Raw genomic sequence first — 17,817 nt, forward strand, 5'->3', positions numbered from 1 at the left:
CCTTGTTTTATTTTGTTCCTTTAGGTCATGGAAATACACAGAGGGTAAGTACTATCCAGCAACATAAACCTATCTTTTTTTGCAAAAACTTAAAAGTTTAGTGAAACCTCTTCAACACATTAGACAATTACTTGCAGATTTAATCCAGTATATCCGCAGTAAGCTGTAGAAGCAATTATTTGTTGTGAAGGATAGAAATAGAATCAGAGAGAAGCAGAGTAAACTGGAACAAATTATCAAAGCTGGCTAGACACCAAAAATTGATTAAAAGAAAAGAAAATGGAAAACTACGTCTTCTATTATCATTGACCTTTCATTTCACTGGAATTTTCCAGAAATAATAGAAAGAATGGTCCTGGTCCATTCTGATAATAGAATATTTCAGTTAATATTTCAGCTAATCACATATTTTATCATGTATATATATACCTGGCTATATAAGGACTAAGACAATCTCTTAGAACTTAATCTGAATACCATGTAGATCCTTAGCATTCCAGTTGAAAAAGGGCTAACCCTGACACCTTCATCATGGAAGTCCAGTCATCAGCAATGATAAAGACTTTACAGGACACACTTTGCAATTAAAACATCCACTTCGGATTAAGCAATCTGCCTGGGTGGTTTTAACAATCCAAGGCTTGATAGGTATGATATCGTAAAAAATAGCAGAAATAAAAGAATAGTGTGTTTAAATAATGGAATAACTTGTCTGGGGAAGCATAAAGGTATTTGCATTTTGCTATAAATGATTCTTACATAGTTTGTCTGAAGCTTATATAGCAGAGCAAGTTTCTTCATGTCTATTCGACTGTACTTAGACCATTGAAAATTGATTCTTTTTTATAGGGTCAAGAAAGTGATGGAGAGATGTATGAAGACATTAATGACATCAGGTCGTAATTCTAAACTTCATGACCTATTGTACCTTTATTACTATCTTTTCTAATAGGTGTATTTCACCTGAAATAAAAGAGCCATTCTGCTGCAGGCCCTGTCTTCATTCATTTTCCCTGGAGAAAGTCTGTCTCTTCACAGGCTCTTTCCCTGTTAGGCCTGCCATGCTCTGGCGTGGCAGAACTCCTGCAATTAAATAATGCAGTCACTGTGATCAAGGTAACAGAACTCTGATTTCTGATCTAAGGAGTATGTCTCAACGACTGGTTGGAATTACAGCCTAGGAGGAAAAATAAGCTCAGCCCCAAGGTTTATGGTCCCAGACAGGTCTTTTGTAGTGGGGTTTTTTTAATTGCTTTTCAGATAAATATTCTTAGAACTCTTATGAGAGGCTGGATTGACAATTTTTGTTGCCTGAGTCAACTAGTATAGCAACAGAGACAGAATACAAGCTCTGCTGATTCTTCTTCCATTTAGACCTTTCCTTTGATGACTCTCTCTACCCTGGTAATGTCTGAATCTATGGGATTTATGGTGTTACAATAGCCAAAGAAAAACTCTAATTCCCTCTGAATAAGTAATTTATGTAGAATATTTCAGATGTACAACAATTTTCAGCAAAAATTTATTGTTGAATCCCCTTTGATTTATAGCCCAAGTGATCCTCATTTCAGACATTTTTTTAGCCATTTGAGCCTACCTGTCTAGCAAAAGTATTGGGGGAAAAAAGGGGGGAGTTTCACTCGAGCAACTCCATAGGGTTTCTAAAACAGGTCTTCCAGCCAAATGGCAGAGCTGGAGATGTAGGCCTAATTCCATCCCAAGTTCCCAAACTCCAGTACACAAGGCACAGCAGGTAGTGTACCCTGGTGTGATAAAATGAGTGCAGAAGACTGACTCATTGTGTAGACTGCTGGAATAGGCTGCAATCAGTTTTAAAAACACAGTCCTGTGGCATCTCAGGCTTCAGTTCAGCCTCCATCAACCACTGGTGGACTGGGTAAATATTTAAGAGCTACATCCAGTACAGCACCTAGACTGCTGCCAGTTCACAGGCTTGCTCAACACAAATATCTCAAAGACATCTGGACACACACATGTGGAGGCAGATAACCTTGTCTAGTGTGTTGCCCTCATGAGGGCAGACACTGTAACTTACAAATGTAGTAAAGGGCTACTTACTCTATCTGTTGCAGCTGCATTATGGTTTAGAATCTGTACCTTTGATTTCACTTGGAGAAGTCTTTTTGCATCACCAGCAGTTCTTTGCCAGCCTTGGGTAAGGTAGCTCCGAGGAAGATTTTCTTCACACATTCTGTCCTGTCCCCTTTCAGATCATCAAGGGGAAAAGAGAAGAACTGGGACAAAGAAGATAAGAGAAGAATGGACCAGGAGAAGAAAGAACAAAAGGAAAAAGAAAAGAAAGAGCATGAACTGAGGAAAAAGTTCAAAGTAAGCTTTTTATTTGGTAATGTGGACGAAGATATGCGAGCAGCATTGTTTAGCATTGTAGAGTTCATAATAGACTTTTCACCTGGCTACGAAACTATTTGTTATGGTGGGTAGTTCAAACACCTGCATAAATTCTGAAAAAGGGTTTAAGCTACCTTTTTTGTTTGGCATATGTTTGAATGCAAGCCCTGCACTGATGGATGGCAAAGACTGTTTGCTTACAATTTTCGTTAAATTACTTTCTCACCTTTTTTCTATGTAAGAAAGCCTTAAAATCATCTGTTTTCACTTTTCTGTTTCTAATAATTTATTATTAGAACTTCTTATTTCTAATTTCATTGGAATAGCATCAAAAGCACTTAATAAAAGTTAGAATTGAATCCCATACACATAGTATTATTTGCTTCACTGTAATCAGATACAGAAGTATTTAGCCCTTTAAAGATTTCAAAATTGTATTGCAACACATTACCTTTGCCTTGGTAGAAAGGGACTTACAGTAAATTCCAACCTAAATGAGGAGGAGGAAAATCAGACTTGTATAGGAGAGCTACAGTCATTCTCTGGGGCTAAATTGATGAGACAATTCTTTCTGTTTTAAATCACTTTTGCATAGCTGGTTGTCAGCACGCTCTCACAGTTTACAAGTCTGCCAGTCAGTTTTTCTTAACTAATGCCCATTCACAATTCTCCTTTCTGCTACTTTCAGTGTCACTGTACACAGTGGGCAGCTTTGTTTTTCTTCCTGTTATGCTCAGTACACATAAAGCCATGGTGATTCACATCATGGCCTGCTGTGGAGGGCCTGGAGCTCTGTGGAGAGCAAATATTAAAGGTACACATAGTTAATAATAATGAGTTAGCTGGTGTTTATTGGGTACCAAGTCTATTTTTTAGACCAGTCACAAGAAGTGTAGGCATTAGTGCACAGAAAGCTTTTAGCTGGTACTCCTGCAACCATTAAGGTATTTTATTATTCTTAAACAAATATATTTTAACGCACATTTTCTTTCCCATTTATTGGCCACTTATACAGGATAGATATTCCAGAGTTAGTCTATAATTGACAAGAGCACTATGCCTCTAAAATACATATCTTAAAGTCACAAATACAAAATCATAAAACGGCTTTTTCATAACATAATGTAAAGACCTCACAAAGTGAATCCTGGACATCAGTAAACACCTCTTGTGAGTACTTGCAAGATCATTTATAGAGTAGAATAGTAAACACAAAGCATTATGTGGCAGATTCATTAGCATTAATGTTAATGAATATTTACTCATACGACTTGTGTTAGGAATAGTGTGGCTAGCAGGATCAGGGATTGTCTGATTGTCCCCTGTACTTGGCACTGGTGAGGCTGCACCTCGAATCCCATGTCCAGTTTTGGCCCCTTACTCCAAGAAAGACACTGAGATGCTGGAATGAGTCCAGAGAGGGGCAACAGAGCTGATCCAGGGTCTGGAGCATGAGCCCTGTGAGGAGCAGCTGAGGGAGCTGGGCGTGTTTAGGCTGGAGAAAAGGAGGCTCAGGGCGGGCTTCTCACTCTCTACAACTGCCCGACAGGGAGTTGCAGCCAGGTGGGCATCTGTGTCTTCTCCCAAGTAACAAGGGATAGGAAAAGAGGAAATGGCCTCAAGTTGTTACAGGGAATGTTTAGTTTAAATATTAGGAAAAATTTCTTCATGAAAAGGGTTGCAAAGGATTGGAAGAGGTGCCCAGTGAAGTGGTAGAATCACTCTCCGTAGAGGTATTTAGAACATCTGTAGATGTGGTGCTTATGGACATGGTTTAGTTGAACTTGGCAGTGTTAGGTTAATGGTAGAGCTCAGTGACCTTAGAGGTCTTTTCCAAGCTAAAAGATTGTATGATTCTATTAGTAGTTCTGTTGGAAATAAATGGAGACACTCATTGGAATTCAATGCATCTGTTTTGTGAACTCATAAAAGGTGTCATAGGCTAATTTGTTGATTTTAATCTTAGTATTTCTGTGATTTTGCCAGTGAGTTCTTCAATTGCTCTATTGCCATGCTTCTCCCCTCTCCTTTAATCTCTGATTTTTAATTTAAACTATGTAATTCAAGCAGGAGGAAGCCCTTCTGTTTATTTGGCAGCAGTATTTTAAATGTCAATGTAACAAATAACCATCACTATCATTACTTTTTACTACTTTTTCTGAATGTCTGGGAAAGAACTCAATTTTTCCCCACCTGTAATACCTTCTGTTTCTTCTTCAGTTAACAGGACCCATTGAAGTCCTTCATCAGGCACGAGCTTGCATTGACCACAAGGGAGGGAGGAATGAACTGACTGTCAAACAGGGGGACAAGATTGAAATCATTCGCCTCACAGACAACCCAGAAGGAAAGTGGCTGGGCAGGATTAAAGGATGCTGTGAGTTCTCTTTCTTCACTGTGCTCCTGAATATTTTCACTACATGACAGCAAACATGTGAGCATTACACCAAGGACTAGCCCTAACATGTCTGAGTCACTGGCCACCAAAGTAAATAATTACCCCAAGTCACCCTTCCATCCTCAGCTAATTCATAGCAGGGAGTTATTGCACAACATAATGTAACACCCAGAGGCACTGGAATAAGTTAGGGTCAGTGTGCTGGGACCTTCACTGACATACTGAGGGTGAATTCCCTGTCAGCAGCCTTCAAATAGCATCAGAACTCTGCTCCCTGCAAGTAACAAGTGGTTCTTCATGTCTTTGTATTAAATTTTTAATTGTGGTTTTTCATGTGTGGTTTCATTAAACGTAACATGGGTGTTCTTAAAATAGAATTAGAGAATATAAGGACCTGCTTTAAGTATTTTTCTTGTTCCTATTCCTATGGAAAGTTTCTAACTGACTTCCAGGTTTTGTTTTCTCTGAAATCCTAAATGCTTCTCTTATTAAGGTGTAAGTACCATCAGTGGATCTTTGAGAATAAAGAGGTTGGTGATCGGGCTCCTGGGTTATAAAAGGTTGATCCATAGAATCAAACAGAATTATTAAAAGCATTTGCTTGATCTTTAGGGGAAGTAAAATGCCAATCAAATTAGTAAGATAGTTCACACATTGAAAAGAGTTCTACAAAATTGTAGATAATAACAGCTGAGCAGCTTGTAGTGATAGATATATACAGTATAGTATATAGTATATATACTGTCTGTATATACTGATATATACAGTGTACACAGACAGTAAGGAACTGAGAGTCTTTCATACAAAGAGAATCTGAGAGACCTGGGCCTGCTGAAAGGAAAATTAAGGGGTATCTTATAATTGTTCATAAATACCTGGTGGGAGGATGTAAAGAAAATGGAGCCAGGCTCTTTCCAGTTACCTAGTGACTTTGCAAGAGGCAACAGGCACATACTGAAACACAAGGGTTCTGTGTGAACAGCAGGAAACACTTTTTTTACTGTGGGAGTGACCAAGCAAGGGAAAATATTGCTCAGAGAGGTGGTGGAGTCTCCATCTGTGGAGATCTTCAAAACCTGACAGGACACAGTCCTTGCCAACTTGCTCCAATGGAGGATCATGTTTGTTTAGAGAGATTGGTCAAGATGATCTCAAGAGGCAAGTTCCAATAACAGCTTTTCCACCAAACCTTCAAGTTGTGAAAATAAGTCAATTACATTAATCATTTTGTACACTGTGGGTGAGGGTTGGGAGAAGAATATTTTCTAGTGTATGTGCAGTCCATTACTTAATTTACTTTTCATTAATTAATTCTTGCATTAGCAAAACTTGAAGCTGTCCAAGGGTTCTCATTGAAAAGTTTCAATAATACAGACCAATTTTTTGCACCAATGCTTCAGCCTTCCATGTTCACAGGCCAGGTCTTGTTTGGTGAAGACCAAACAAAAGAAGAAAATCAGTTCTTATCATTTAAGTAAGAGGAAAGATCAATGCCTTCCTCTGTCAGAGGAAACACACTTAAAACTGTGTTCACCTGTGTTCTCCTTCACTCAGAAGAAGGAGAGTGGGGAATTTTCCATCTTCAAAAAAAAATGCAGGAGCATTTTTCACCTTGGAGAAATCAATTTGTGCACTCTTCTGCACAGGCACTATACCTGTCAAAAAATAGCCTCAGGAGAGACAGAGATCCTCGTGTCAGGTCAACTGCTCTGGTCAATTCAGCTACAGTGTGTCTGCCAACCTGAAGAAAAATCAATGTACATGATCCTCCTAATGACCTGTCAGGACGTTGATGCCATGGACTGCCCTAAAATATGCCACAGGACTGCAGTGGTGTTACAAATGGATGTGGGGATTTAGATAAATCCTTGCCTTTTGCCCAGGCCTCTGACATTCAGCAGTAACTTTACTGAGGTGGCCAGCACCCCAAAACCCACCATCAAACGGCTGATTTGGTCTATTATAGAATGGCTTATTTATTTAAGAGAGACAAAGCTAACAGACATAAGAATTAAACCAAACTAATACTACACAGGAATAAGGACAAAAAAAGACTTCTAGTAGGTAAATACAGCATGAGGTTAAAGGTACCTATTAATGTTACAGCTAGTGAAGAAATAATATAATTTAGAATTCAATGTATCTTACCATGCCATTTTGGTGGGGCACACATGGAGATCCTTTCCTTCGATCCCCAGGGAAGTAACCATGTATCCAGGCTCCGGGAAAAGGTCTTCCACGCTTTCAGGGTGTGTGTGTAGAGGGCTTCTGCCTCTGCGATAACTCATGTGTGTCTTTCATAGTTTGTAGAACAGGGTTTCTTAGTCAAGAATATTTCTATTATCTCTTCCCACATCAAATCTTCAGACTAAGATGTTGATTCTTAGCTGAGGCCTGAGCCCTTTTGGTGCCAGATGCCCCCTTGCTGAGCCTTTCAGGCCAGGTCATCTCTCTTCATGCACCAGCTCTCTGTGGTGGTCAGGGCAGGTAGATGTCCTGCCACAAGTGGTCCCAAAGCCAGCTGAGAAAAGGAGTCTGCCCCATGATTCCTGCACAGAAAATTCTCCTGCTGTAGCTGAGAAACAAGTGAACTGAACATCAGCTGAAGAGGGCTTAACATAGGCATCTGAGATAGATCTGATATTTTGATATTTGTATTTGTGTTGATAGATGAGGCTGCTTGGAATGAGACATTTCTTTGAAAGTTTTCAAAAATTGTACAAAACAATTCAGGCACTGATTCTGAACCTCTTGTTAAAATCATGCCTTTATCATGACCCTTAAACTGCGTGTTTTCATTTATTTAGATGGATACATTAAAACAACCGTGGTGGAGATTGATTATGATTCTTTAAAAAGAAAGCAAAAACCATCTACAAAAGCTGCTGTGAAACATACCGAGAGTGACCAAGAAACATATGATGATGTTGGAGAGCAGGACAGTACTAGCAGGTATGTATAAGGAATGCATGAAATGAGACAAGTGATTCACCTGGGTCAGTCTAGACAGGAGTTTTTTTCCAGCAAACCGAGCTCTTGACATAAAACAGCCACTTATATAAGAAGTTTGTAGCTATTATATGTAGCTATTCAGACAGAGTAGCTCATATGTGGTCAGAGAAGTTTAAATGAATTCTGTAGTCCAGCATCTGTAAGCGCTCATACTTAGGAGGACCCCATTGTTGAAATAGGAGCTACTTCATGGAAATCCAAAGGAGAAAAAAGTGCAAGCCATAGAGGATTACAAATCATCTGCAGGAAGTCAATTCTCTTCCCTCCCTCTCTTTACTTGCTCTGTCTTTTTGGAGTCACATGCTCCCTTTTCTAAGATGCAAGACTAAAAGCAATGGGAGCACTCACTGCACCAGGGAACTCCTGATCACCCTCGTTGCCCTCATGAGCCTTAGCACATCTTTAACTCTTACTACCCCTTTCGTTTTGATGAGAAGGGACTTCTGAAATCCTGTCTAGGGTAACCCTTCAGAAGAGAGTGCAGCTTGTGAATTTAACCCTGAAAACAAGGCCTCTCAAATTGCATGAGATGGGCATAAGCTATACTTTTTTTTTTTTTTTTTTTACTTCATTGGAAGCTTCTTCTCTATGGAACAGTCTCCATGCATTTGCAGTGCAATGCTACACTGCAGATTCTCTACTGCAATGTGTCATCTGTTTCATGTCAAATAGATCTGCAGCTAGAGAAGTGTCATATCCAGCAGCAGAGCAGACTTGCTGGCAGGGAAATACCCTAGTGGTCTTGTCGCAAGACTCATTGCTATCACACAGCCTAGCATGACCGTGGTAATTATGTTGCCAGACCTCACAGGAAATTTTGCTGCTTACATGTGATTTAACAACCTATTCTCCATTAAATGTCCTGATGTGCAGAAACAGAGCCTTGGATTCAGATAAGAGATCTGCACATGGCTGTAAAGATTTCAATATGTAGGACAACCATCTTGAAGCACTCAGCCATTACACCTGCTCTTACTGCTTCCCATGAGGCTCCTTAGCTTAGGGGCCTGCCTGGAATAAAAGGACTGCAGCTGGCTGGCATAGAACATCCCCATGAGCTCCAGCAGCAGCACGTGGAAAAGTCTGCCTTCAGGCTGGCATTTTTCATGCAACCAGTGCAGCTTTGTGTGTGATGTTTTTCAAGGTTGCTCGGTATCAGTTTTCCTCCCAGCACATTGGTCTCCTAGCATCGTGACCTAGCCATGAGAGCCATGTTAGCTGTTCTAGGTTTCAGGTAATCTCAGCATTAGTTACTTCATTGCTGAGGTATCCTTGGCCACTCCTTTTCAATAGGGCAAGCATTACAATAAGTCACCTCAATGCAAGGAATTTAGAAAATGCATTGCATTCAAAAGCAAACAATTGCACTGTTTGCTTACTAAAATAACAGTGTATTCCAAGGAGCTTCAAAGGATTAATGATTGGCTTAGATTCATTAAATCCTTTAAGCTGTATTTTGACATTTTTTTCTTCTCCAGTGATTAATAGCACTCTCAGTTCAGTTCATGAGCAAGATATATATGACATATATCAATATGTTTTGAAACCACTGGAAGAATGCCATTCCAAAAAAAAGCTCTTAACCAAATAATATTATCTCATTATCAGTAGTATTGCTAATATTCCAAAATTAATAAATGAAATAAATATTGCTAATATTCCAAAATTAATAAATTAATAAAGGGGTGTTGTATTTCAGTATTTCTTGGCACAAGAGTTTAACAAGTACCTTGTTTTGATGTATAATTTTAGGTAAGGTTTTGACCGGGAAATAATCTCAGCTACTATGAACCTCTCAGGCTTTTTTCAACTACTGTTAGAATGTTGGGCTAATATGGACTCCTTCCACATTGTTAGAAACATACACTTATACCCAGTGAAAGCTAGTTGAGCAATAAATTAACTTGTTTACCATTTCATTTCAAGAAGATCACCTCATAAGAAATGAATTTAAAGGGTCTGGATCTGCTCTGTAGTGCTTAGTCAGATTATATTTTTATTCCCATCAGGTCTGACTACATGATCTCCTGAGATCCCCTCCAACACACATTATCATATGATTGAAAGGCATATTTCGTACTTTAATTTTGAGATATCAACAGAAATATAAAATACATTCTAAATATTTTTTGCCAAGGCCTAAATCTTTAGAATTAATAATTGAAGAAGTGATGGGTGATCATGGTGTTTTCTTTTTCTGAAGGATGACTGCTTTTCTCTAAAATGTCTTTTGTTTGCTTTTCCAGTCAAAGTGGTGACCAAGGTGGAGGTGGAAGTAAGTTCTACTTACGTGTTTGGGGGGAGTTTTTTTCTGTGTATTTCTTACCCTCATATTCTGACTTCTGCAGCTTCCACATAATGCAGTAATTATCCATAAGCAAGTTAAATGTCAGCTAACAGGCAACAAACTAGGAAGGATAGTGACCAACTAAACTTCCCTGCCACCTATGGGAACTTAAGTGAGACAGAATGTTTGTCTCCAGATACTGTGAATCACCAGCATACCAGATGATCAAACTTTAACTTTTTACTTGTGTGTGAAGGCAAATCATCCCACAAAACAGCACAGATGTAACTGGAGAAATATTAACATGAGGAAGAGGTTTTGTACAGGAGAAATCCAGTTCTGAAATAGCCAGCACTATTATAAATTAAAGCTTCGTTTTGCTGACAGAGTTAAAGGGAGCTTCAATTGCAGCAGCACACTGGAAGCCCAACTGCAGCAGCTTCACGCTGTCAAGCTGACATATTCAAACCCACTTTTCCCTTTGTTAGCATATATATTTATGTAGCATTCTCTGTTAATCACAAGAGCACAGCTCATCTTCTCAGCTTGAAGTTTAGATACTGGTCATGGCAGAAGCATCCCCTGGCAAGTACTGCTGAAGGAAGCATCTGCCAGCCAAGTACAGATTTCAGTGCCTACTCTGACCAGTGCCTAGAATTGGACATGGAAACCAAGGTAACCCTCCACCAAAGGAGGTGGGGCCACAAAGGTCAAAACTGAGACCAAAATGGGGAGTTTACATTGCTCTTGTCTCTGACTTCTTTGGATGAAAACAAGATGTCAGCTGCTGAGAGTGTTAGTCCAACATGTTCGATCATCACTTGTGTCACACATGAAAACTTGAAACTCATCATAAGATCTGGGCCAAAATCAGCCATTTAGAATTTCATTGACTACATTGTAGAAGCATTTGTTTTCAGTGTGCATGCTCTTGTGATTGGCAGTGCCACATTTAAATGCTGCAGATGGCATTCTAAATTGGAATAAATCTAAATTTCTGTATCAATAAAGGGTCTGGGCCAGTTTACAGAAAGATTCAATTTTCAATGATATTGTTTAAACTGCACACACATCTGATTCAGTAAAGAAGCCTATAATGAATAGCTTATTCAGCAACATGAAAAATAATTGCACTAACTCACTATTTGATCTGTTAAAGACATGTTCTCATCTCCTCCTTCTGATCAAGACATTTATGATGGAATTGATGATGAAGATGCTATAGCTAGGTATGTTTTTATATATTTCAAATAATTTGCTTCTTTGACAGAATGTTTTCAGTTTTTAGTGGTTTTGAATCAAGCATAACAATTAGCATGTATTAGGATGATCAGCAAGTCGGTATACATCAAAATGGATATGTGAAGCTAGAGAAAATGGTTCTTCAGTCTTTTGAAGAAGTAATTTTGATATGTCAGCAAAAGCAGTTTGCAATCATGAAAATCTCCCAATTTCCAGCTAGACAGAATAGGTCTGAAATCAGAATAACAGACTAAAATCCTAGGTTGCTGAGTAACAACATGAAAACAGTAAGCCACTAGATTAATATCTATACTACAAATATATCTCAGTAGCTACAAGTGGCCTAACATAAATATTTCCAGTTTAGCATGTTAGCATTTGGGTAAGTAGCTTCGCTTCAGGATTAAAGATAATTATGTGCATCAATGGAGAATTTTACTGGGCCTTTTGAGAAGAACATTACATTTTACATTGTGATAATCACATGCATACTCCAAAGGTCTGTATCACAGGATGAAGATAAGAATGATATCTGGCCCTGGGGAATCTTGAAGAGACTAAAGGTCAAAGATGGCAAAAAGAAAAGTGTACGAGAAAAAACAGCCAAAGTCAATGAGGCAGAAGAAAATGAAAATTTGTTGTAAGAGTCTGCCAGGAAATCAAAGTGCACATTAACTAATTCTAATAAAGCATTGATCACATGCTACTAACATGTCCTCACAGCAGCCTAATGAATCATGCATCAAATTGCAGCTCAGGATGATACTTTTCTGCAAAAACACTGAGCTTTCTTTTCACCTGCATAATTATTCTCTTAACAAGCTGTATTTGTTGCAAAAGTCTGGTAATCGAAATATGCTGAATTCTTTTTTTTTTTGGTGAAAAGCACCAGAAAAATCTATCATCTTTGTGCCACTGTTCATGTAAATTTGCTGCATACTCAGTTAAAATTTACTTTTCTCAACTGTACAATGCAGCTGAGATGAACTGGTAAATCTAGACCCAATTATCAAAATTGTAGGAATAATATGTCAAACAGAAAAATGCAAAGATTGTCTTCTATCCATCTTACCTATAGAATAAATCAGCAGGTGGTGTTTCTGCCACATTCTTCATTAATTTGGTTCTGAACCAGTTTACTTTAAATCAGTGATAAAAATTTATTTAGTCCCTAAGTATTGCTGGTGTTAGTGGCACTTCAAAATGTCTGGATATTACTTTAAACCCTTCTGTTGCAAGTTTTTAAAATTATTTAGGTTACAAAAAAGGCTATTAATGTGATATAGATACTTAATGAGCTTTTTTTTCCCCCCCAGCACCCCTTCTTCAACAAAGCAGTCTGGAAAAGGTAATTAATAGTCTATTGTTCAGTCTCCATATTGATTCCTGATTCTTTTTCTGTATACATTGCTCTGTATCGTGCTAGTCTCAAAAATACATGCAAGGAAGGAAACAGGACTTCCTATTGCTTACCCAGTTCCAGTAAACAAATTTCAAATATTTTGTCTGATCCAGCTGCAGACAAGGAGATACATATACATGGCAAGCTCCCTGGTAAAAAATTTAATGTATTTAATGTGACTTTTCTACCTGACATTTGCTCTAGTCCATTTTATTTGGCATTAAATAGGAACAGATACACCTGGAAATAAACACTCAGTGAAATTCCTCAAAATTTAGGAGAAATTATTTGTTCTATTTTTATCAATTGCAGTGCCTCTGTAAAAGAGCATATAAGCATCAACTCAGTCATGGAATAAAAAGGAAGTTCTTCAAATTTTTGAGTCTGCTTCCAGAACTGAGTTCTAAACCTTCTATATCCTGATGATTTCTCTAGCCATTGGTTTGATGAGTCAAACAATTGCTTTCCCTCTACAGACATGCTGAACATGATTGAAAAAGTATTCCTGGGCTAAGAATTCTCTTCACTGCTTTGGCATTGCAAGACGGCCTAAAAACTAACATACCCATGATTCATATCCACTTCTAAGCAATGTTGCATTGACCAGAGTGCTATAGAAGTCATTGAATGTGCATTAAAATCAAACTCAGAAAATATATTTTAGTGCAATACAGTGGGAATTTGATTAATTAAAATGAAAATTAAAGGCTATATCATGTGCCAAAACTTGCTTTAGTTTCAGAAGATTAAAATTTCAGTGAATATCTGTTATGAATAAAGAATCTTAATCTGAAAAGGTTGGGTAGTGTTGCACAGGTTGTGCAAAACAGAACCCAGAGTTACCATAGACTGTAAATGGCTACAGTACTTGCCATAATTTCTTATCAATTTCACTACATTGTAACACAATGTATTCACTTCTCATTTTTCACATAATAATGTTCCATTCTTTTGAACACTATTGTTTCAGATTATGGAGACAATGTTTATGATGATGTAGATTCTTCAGACTTCCCTGCTCCGCCACCGGAATCCAGGCAAGTGAAAATATTACTTCCCTGATTAGAAATCTAATACACAGAGAGATATTTTTAAAGTATATACTACAGGCAGAGTGCTATTAATATCTGCTTTATTTGGTGTTGTCAGGTTTTCTAGTTCTCATAAACCTACTGCTGACAATGTCAGTTAAATGCTCTTTCTTTCATTACAGTTTGAAATAATAATTAGACTATAGAAAAAGGAAGCATGTTTTGCATGTCAACATAGTCAGTCCCTCATGGAAAAGAGGTAGAAAATGATGCATGGGCTAAAGGAACTTAATTATAAATTGTATAAATTCTTTTTCTATCAGAATCTGGGGACTGTTAGGATAGATACTTTATCTCAGCTGCTGCAGTATTTTAAGAGAAAAGGACCCATACTTTAAACTCCTGTTTAAAGTATGAAACATATTTGGAGATGTAAGTTCAGCTTGAAAATCTTTTATCCTGAACCAGAAAATTTTGGTCATCTCTGGAGCACAGTGCTATGGGCACAGTTGCATCTGTGAGGATGGCTGTGACATGGCACATCCTGTTGTCTCTTACTCCACTCAGGCGGAGTGACAGTGCACTACAATAATGTAGTCTGGGGATACAAAAAGAGAGAGATCTCTTTGGACTGTGTATCCAAAGGAAAATATGTGGTCATTCTAAGCTTAATCTAGGGTAGGTCACACACATACACTCATCATCAATGAAACTGTCATCCTGCCGAGATCAGCAAGGATCAAAAAGTAGAGTCAGACTTTACATTCCCAGGTGCATCATCAGAAAGGGCAGTTAGGGCATGAAACCCTTCCACGGTCTTTGGCAAAAGTCAGTGCTATCAGGGCTGTGCAAAAAAACAACAGAATTTGAAACAGACCATGTCATGCAGATTCCCTGGTGTGGCAAAGTCTGCAGGCACATAGGGCTAGCACACACAAAGCTAAGACGTTCCAGCTGCCTCTGCAGCCGGAGTGTGATATGTCATTCAGCTTATTGCCCTAAGGTGCACAGTCTTCACAAAAACTGCTCCTTACTGAGAGACTCTGAAGGGTCCTAGGAGATGGATCTTAAAATTCTTTTTTGATATTCACTTATATGATAGCTGTACAAATATCAGAGAGAAGTAGGAAAGACAGCCCCAATTCTTTTACTTAGTTTGAAGTCAAGTCTGTATTGTATTCTCACTATTAGTTTTTCGGAGCAACAAAAACGTGATAAAGACACATGAAGGCAAATGCATTTTCATCAAAATTATCAGAAAGCATGCCAATGCCTCTGATGTGTTTCTAATTTTGTTTTATCTGTAACCTCTAGCTTTAGTTCATCAAAATCAGGAAGCTTTGGAAAACCTAAGTCAGATGAAAAAGATGCACAAAAGCTCAAGAAGATGGAAAAAGAAGAGAAAGAGTTCAGAAAAAAGTTCAAAGTAAGTTTTGTTCAAAGTGTTTTCTTTATATGAAATATAAAAACAAAGTATCTGTATTGTGTCTTCTATTTTGTTTGCCATAACTTGCTTTGAAAGGGAAAGTATTACTACATGTATAAATAGTGATCTGAGTATCTCTAAGTCTAAATGGCAAGTATGGGCACATACACATATTGTAGTATATACAAATATTTGTTAATTTCCAAAACTTTCGTAATGAATTTTATTTATTACTAAATAAATATTAATGGGAATATTAATGGAAAAGCACTAATGGGTTTTAACCATGTTTTGGGGATGTTTTTTCTCCTTTTCAGTTTGATGGTGAAATAAAAGTTCTTTACTCTACAACCACCATCCAGGATTTATCACAGAAAAGACGGGGATATAAAGATTTGCAAATTAAACCAGGGGAATCTCTTGACATTATTGAAAGTACAGATGATACCAAGGTCCTCTGCAGGAATGAAGAAGGAAAATGTAAGTTTTGTTTAAAAACTGTTGTACATATCAAATTATCAGAGTGACTGAGTAGGATGTGTAAAACCTCTCTTCCCTGGTTTACTGAGGTTTACCTTGCCTGGTGGTTGACAAGAGGCAAATTGTTGTTATCTTATTACTGTATTTTAACACTGGCTTGACTTAAAAAAATCCAAACCACTTTCATGGACAATATATAGTGAGTATTAGAAAAAAAGGACCGTTTTTTGTGGTGAAGTTTTCCTTTGCAGCTAGGATCAGCAGATGTTTTTCTTGCTTCTATCTCTCCCCTTATGCCAAAAGGAGGGGAGCTATGATAGGCCACTGAGTCCAGTAAAAGTTAAATCCTTGCTGCACCTCTGGATAGCACTCACCCATTGATTGCAGCCAAGAGAAAATCAATAACAATATTCTTACTTTGGAAGAGATGCAGTTTAATCTTTTCAACAGGCTGGGGGGAATGTTGCTTTGGAGTCTTCCCCCCAGCTCCCAGCTAATCCAAGGCATATGTCCTTGCTGGCATGTCTGCTTGTTCTGGGAGCTGCACGAGGCCTTTCAGTGTTTCTTTGAAATCCTTGGCCAGGGTTTGCACTGGCAGAAATTTTTGAATTTTTGGAGAAGTCCGAAACCATCTCCTGATGGTTTCAATTTCTTAATGAGCTTCTGTTACAACACTTTCCAAATCTGCTAGTGAAAATTCACTTTGTTCTGGAATAGCCTGCTTTCAAAGTAGCAGCATCCTCCTGCTCACCTTTCGTTTTACCTCTGACCCATGTAGAAGACAGTCCAGTGCTATAAACCTCTTAAGAGGATTCAGCCACCTTCCTTTTATTTTTTCCCTCCTGTACTCAACTGTTACAGTCTGGATTACAGCCTTCTTCCCGGCAGGCCTGCAGGGAGAGGAAGAATTTCTTGCATAACAACACATATGTTTTTCAAAATATGGATTGCACTGGTAGAACCACTTCCCAAAAAAAACAGCTTTCAAAGCCACATTTTTTGAATCAAGCTAATAACAAAGTAGAAAGTAGTTCATGTTGGCTGTTTTCCTCTCATAGTCTTCAAAGCCTTTCAAATAATGACAGGAGCTACTGCTTTGCTATGCATAAAAGAGCAAAACAAATAAAAATATCCTCCCTGAAAACCTCTGAATAGATCCCAGTCAATTTACACATTAGTTAGCAAAGTTTGAATCCTACTTTAGTTAAGTGCATGACATTTTTGTTTATTTGCTCTAGTTTTCCAGTTCCTCATATCTTAAAGCTATGATTTTACCTTCTGAAGGCCAGGTAGACTGAAAATCCACAACTAAAGATGGTTTTGTTATTTTCTTGCACATGAATTCTTTGATCTAATCATTAACTTATGAAGCACTTCCATAGTTTCAAGCCAACAATTAAACAAAACCACAATTTATATTTCAGTGTGTTCTCACCTCTTTAAGCAAGGGCTGATGATCTTAGGAACATACTCTGCTATGGCTTATTTTAAATGTTATGAAATTATTTGAAATGTCAGAAGTGAAACAAGGAACTGATTTTCATCTACATCTCAAATTCCTTCTTGGTCTGAACTCACACATTTTGAAGTACACAAAAGCTTTCAATTCAGCTTTGTAGATTTTGCCTAATCGTTAGGACATAAATAGACTTCAGTGGCCCAAAGTTTGATTTTTGACCTCTCTGAGCTCCCTTTACATTGTCAGTGAGCAGCTGGCACAATGTGTTATAGCTTTCAGTGCTCACTAAGTAATCAACATGGAGTGTGCTGACCTGCTGGCTTCTTCCTTATTTGGAAGCACCATAAAAAATAAATTATTTAGAAACTGGAACTTTGGACACGTAATTTAGATTAGGAAATCTGAAAGAGTGTGAGACCACCAGAGCTTGCATCTCCCACATATTTGAGGGCTAGTAATCATCAGAAGAACCTAGATAATGCTTTGCAGTGGTAGAAGCACTGTCACATGCACATGACTCCCAAGAACACTGTGTTTGTATGCCATGATTATGAGCAAAGAAACTTTACTTTCATGTATTTCACTTGAGAAAATTATATGAACAAGCAGAGAACCTTAGATTAGCCAAATGATTTTGAATTATTTTCTGGAAACTTCAAGAGTCGTGGAAAATATTGGACTGTCCTATAAAGAATTTTGAAAAGACAATG

The 17,817-nt window shown here is 38.0% G+C and overlaps 1 protein-coding gene across 3 annotated transcripts in view; it reads left to right on the top strand.

The window, feature by feature from the left end:
• The window catches only part of FYB1 (FYN binding protein 1), a 59,413-nt gene that overhangs the window by 36,885 nt on the left and 4,711 nt on the right, over positions 1 to 17,817 (top strand). For 2 of the 3 annotated variants that reach the window (XM_059492629.1, XM_059492630.1), the window contains exons 5-16: positions 25 to 44; positions 850 to 896; positions 2,232 to 2,349; positions 4,591 to 4,747; positions 7,576 to 7,720; positions 10,027 to 10,055; positions 11,227 to 11,296; positions 11,809 to 11,949; positions 12,626 to 12,657; positions 13,682 to 13,748; positions 15,057 to 15,168; positions 15,486 to 15,648. In XM_059492629.1, the coding sequence (XP_059348612.1) occupies positions 25 to 44; positions 850 to 896; positions 2,232 to 2,349; positions 4,591 to 4,747; positions 7,576 to 7,720; positions 10,027 to 10,055; positions 11,227 to 11,296; positions 11,809 to 11,949; positions 12,626 to 12,657; positions 13,682 to 13,748; positions 15,057 to 15,168; positions 15,486 to 15,648 (1,101 nt within the window). The remainder of the gene's footprint in view (positions 1 to 24; positions 45 to 849; positions 897 to 2,231; positions 2,350 to 4,590; positions 4,748 to 7,575; positions 7,721 to 10,026; positions 10,056 to 11,226; positions 11,297 to 11,808; positions 11,950 to 12,625; positions 12,658 to 13,681; positions 13,749 to 15,056; positions 15,169 to 15,485; positions 15,649 to 17,817) is intronic. The other variant, XM_059492632.1, reaches the window with a different exon arrangement.

The sequence above is a fragment of the Ammospiza nelsoni genome, chromosome Z (assembly GCF_027579445.1).
Source record: "Ammospiza nelsoni isolate bAmmNel1 chromosome Z, bAmmNel1.pri, whole genome shotgun sequence".
Taxonomy (NCBI): domain Eukaryota; kingdom Metazoa; phylum Chordata; class Aves; order Passeriformes; family Passerellidae; genus Ammospiza; species Ammospiza nelsoni.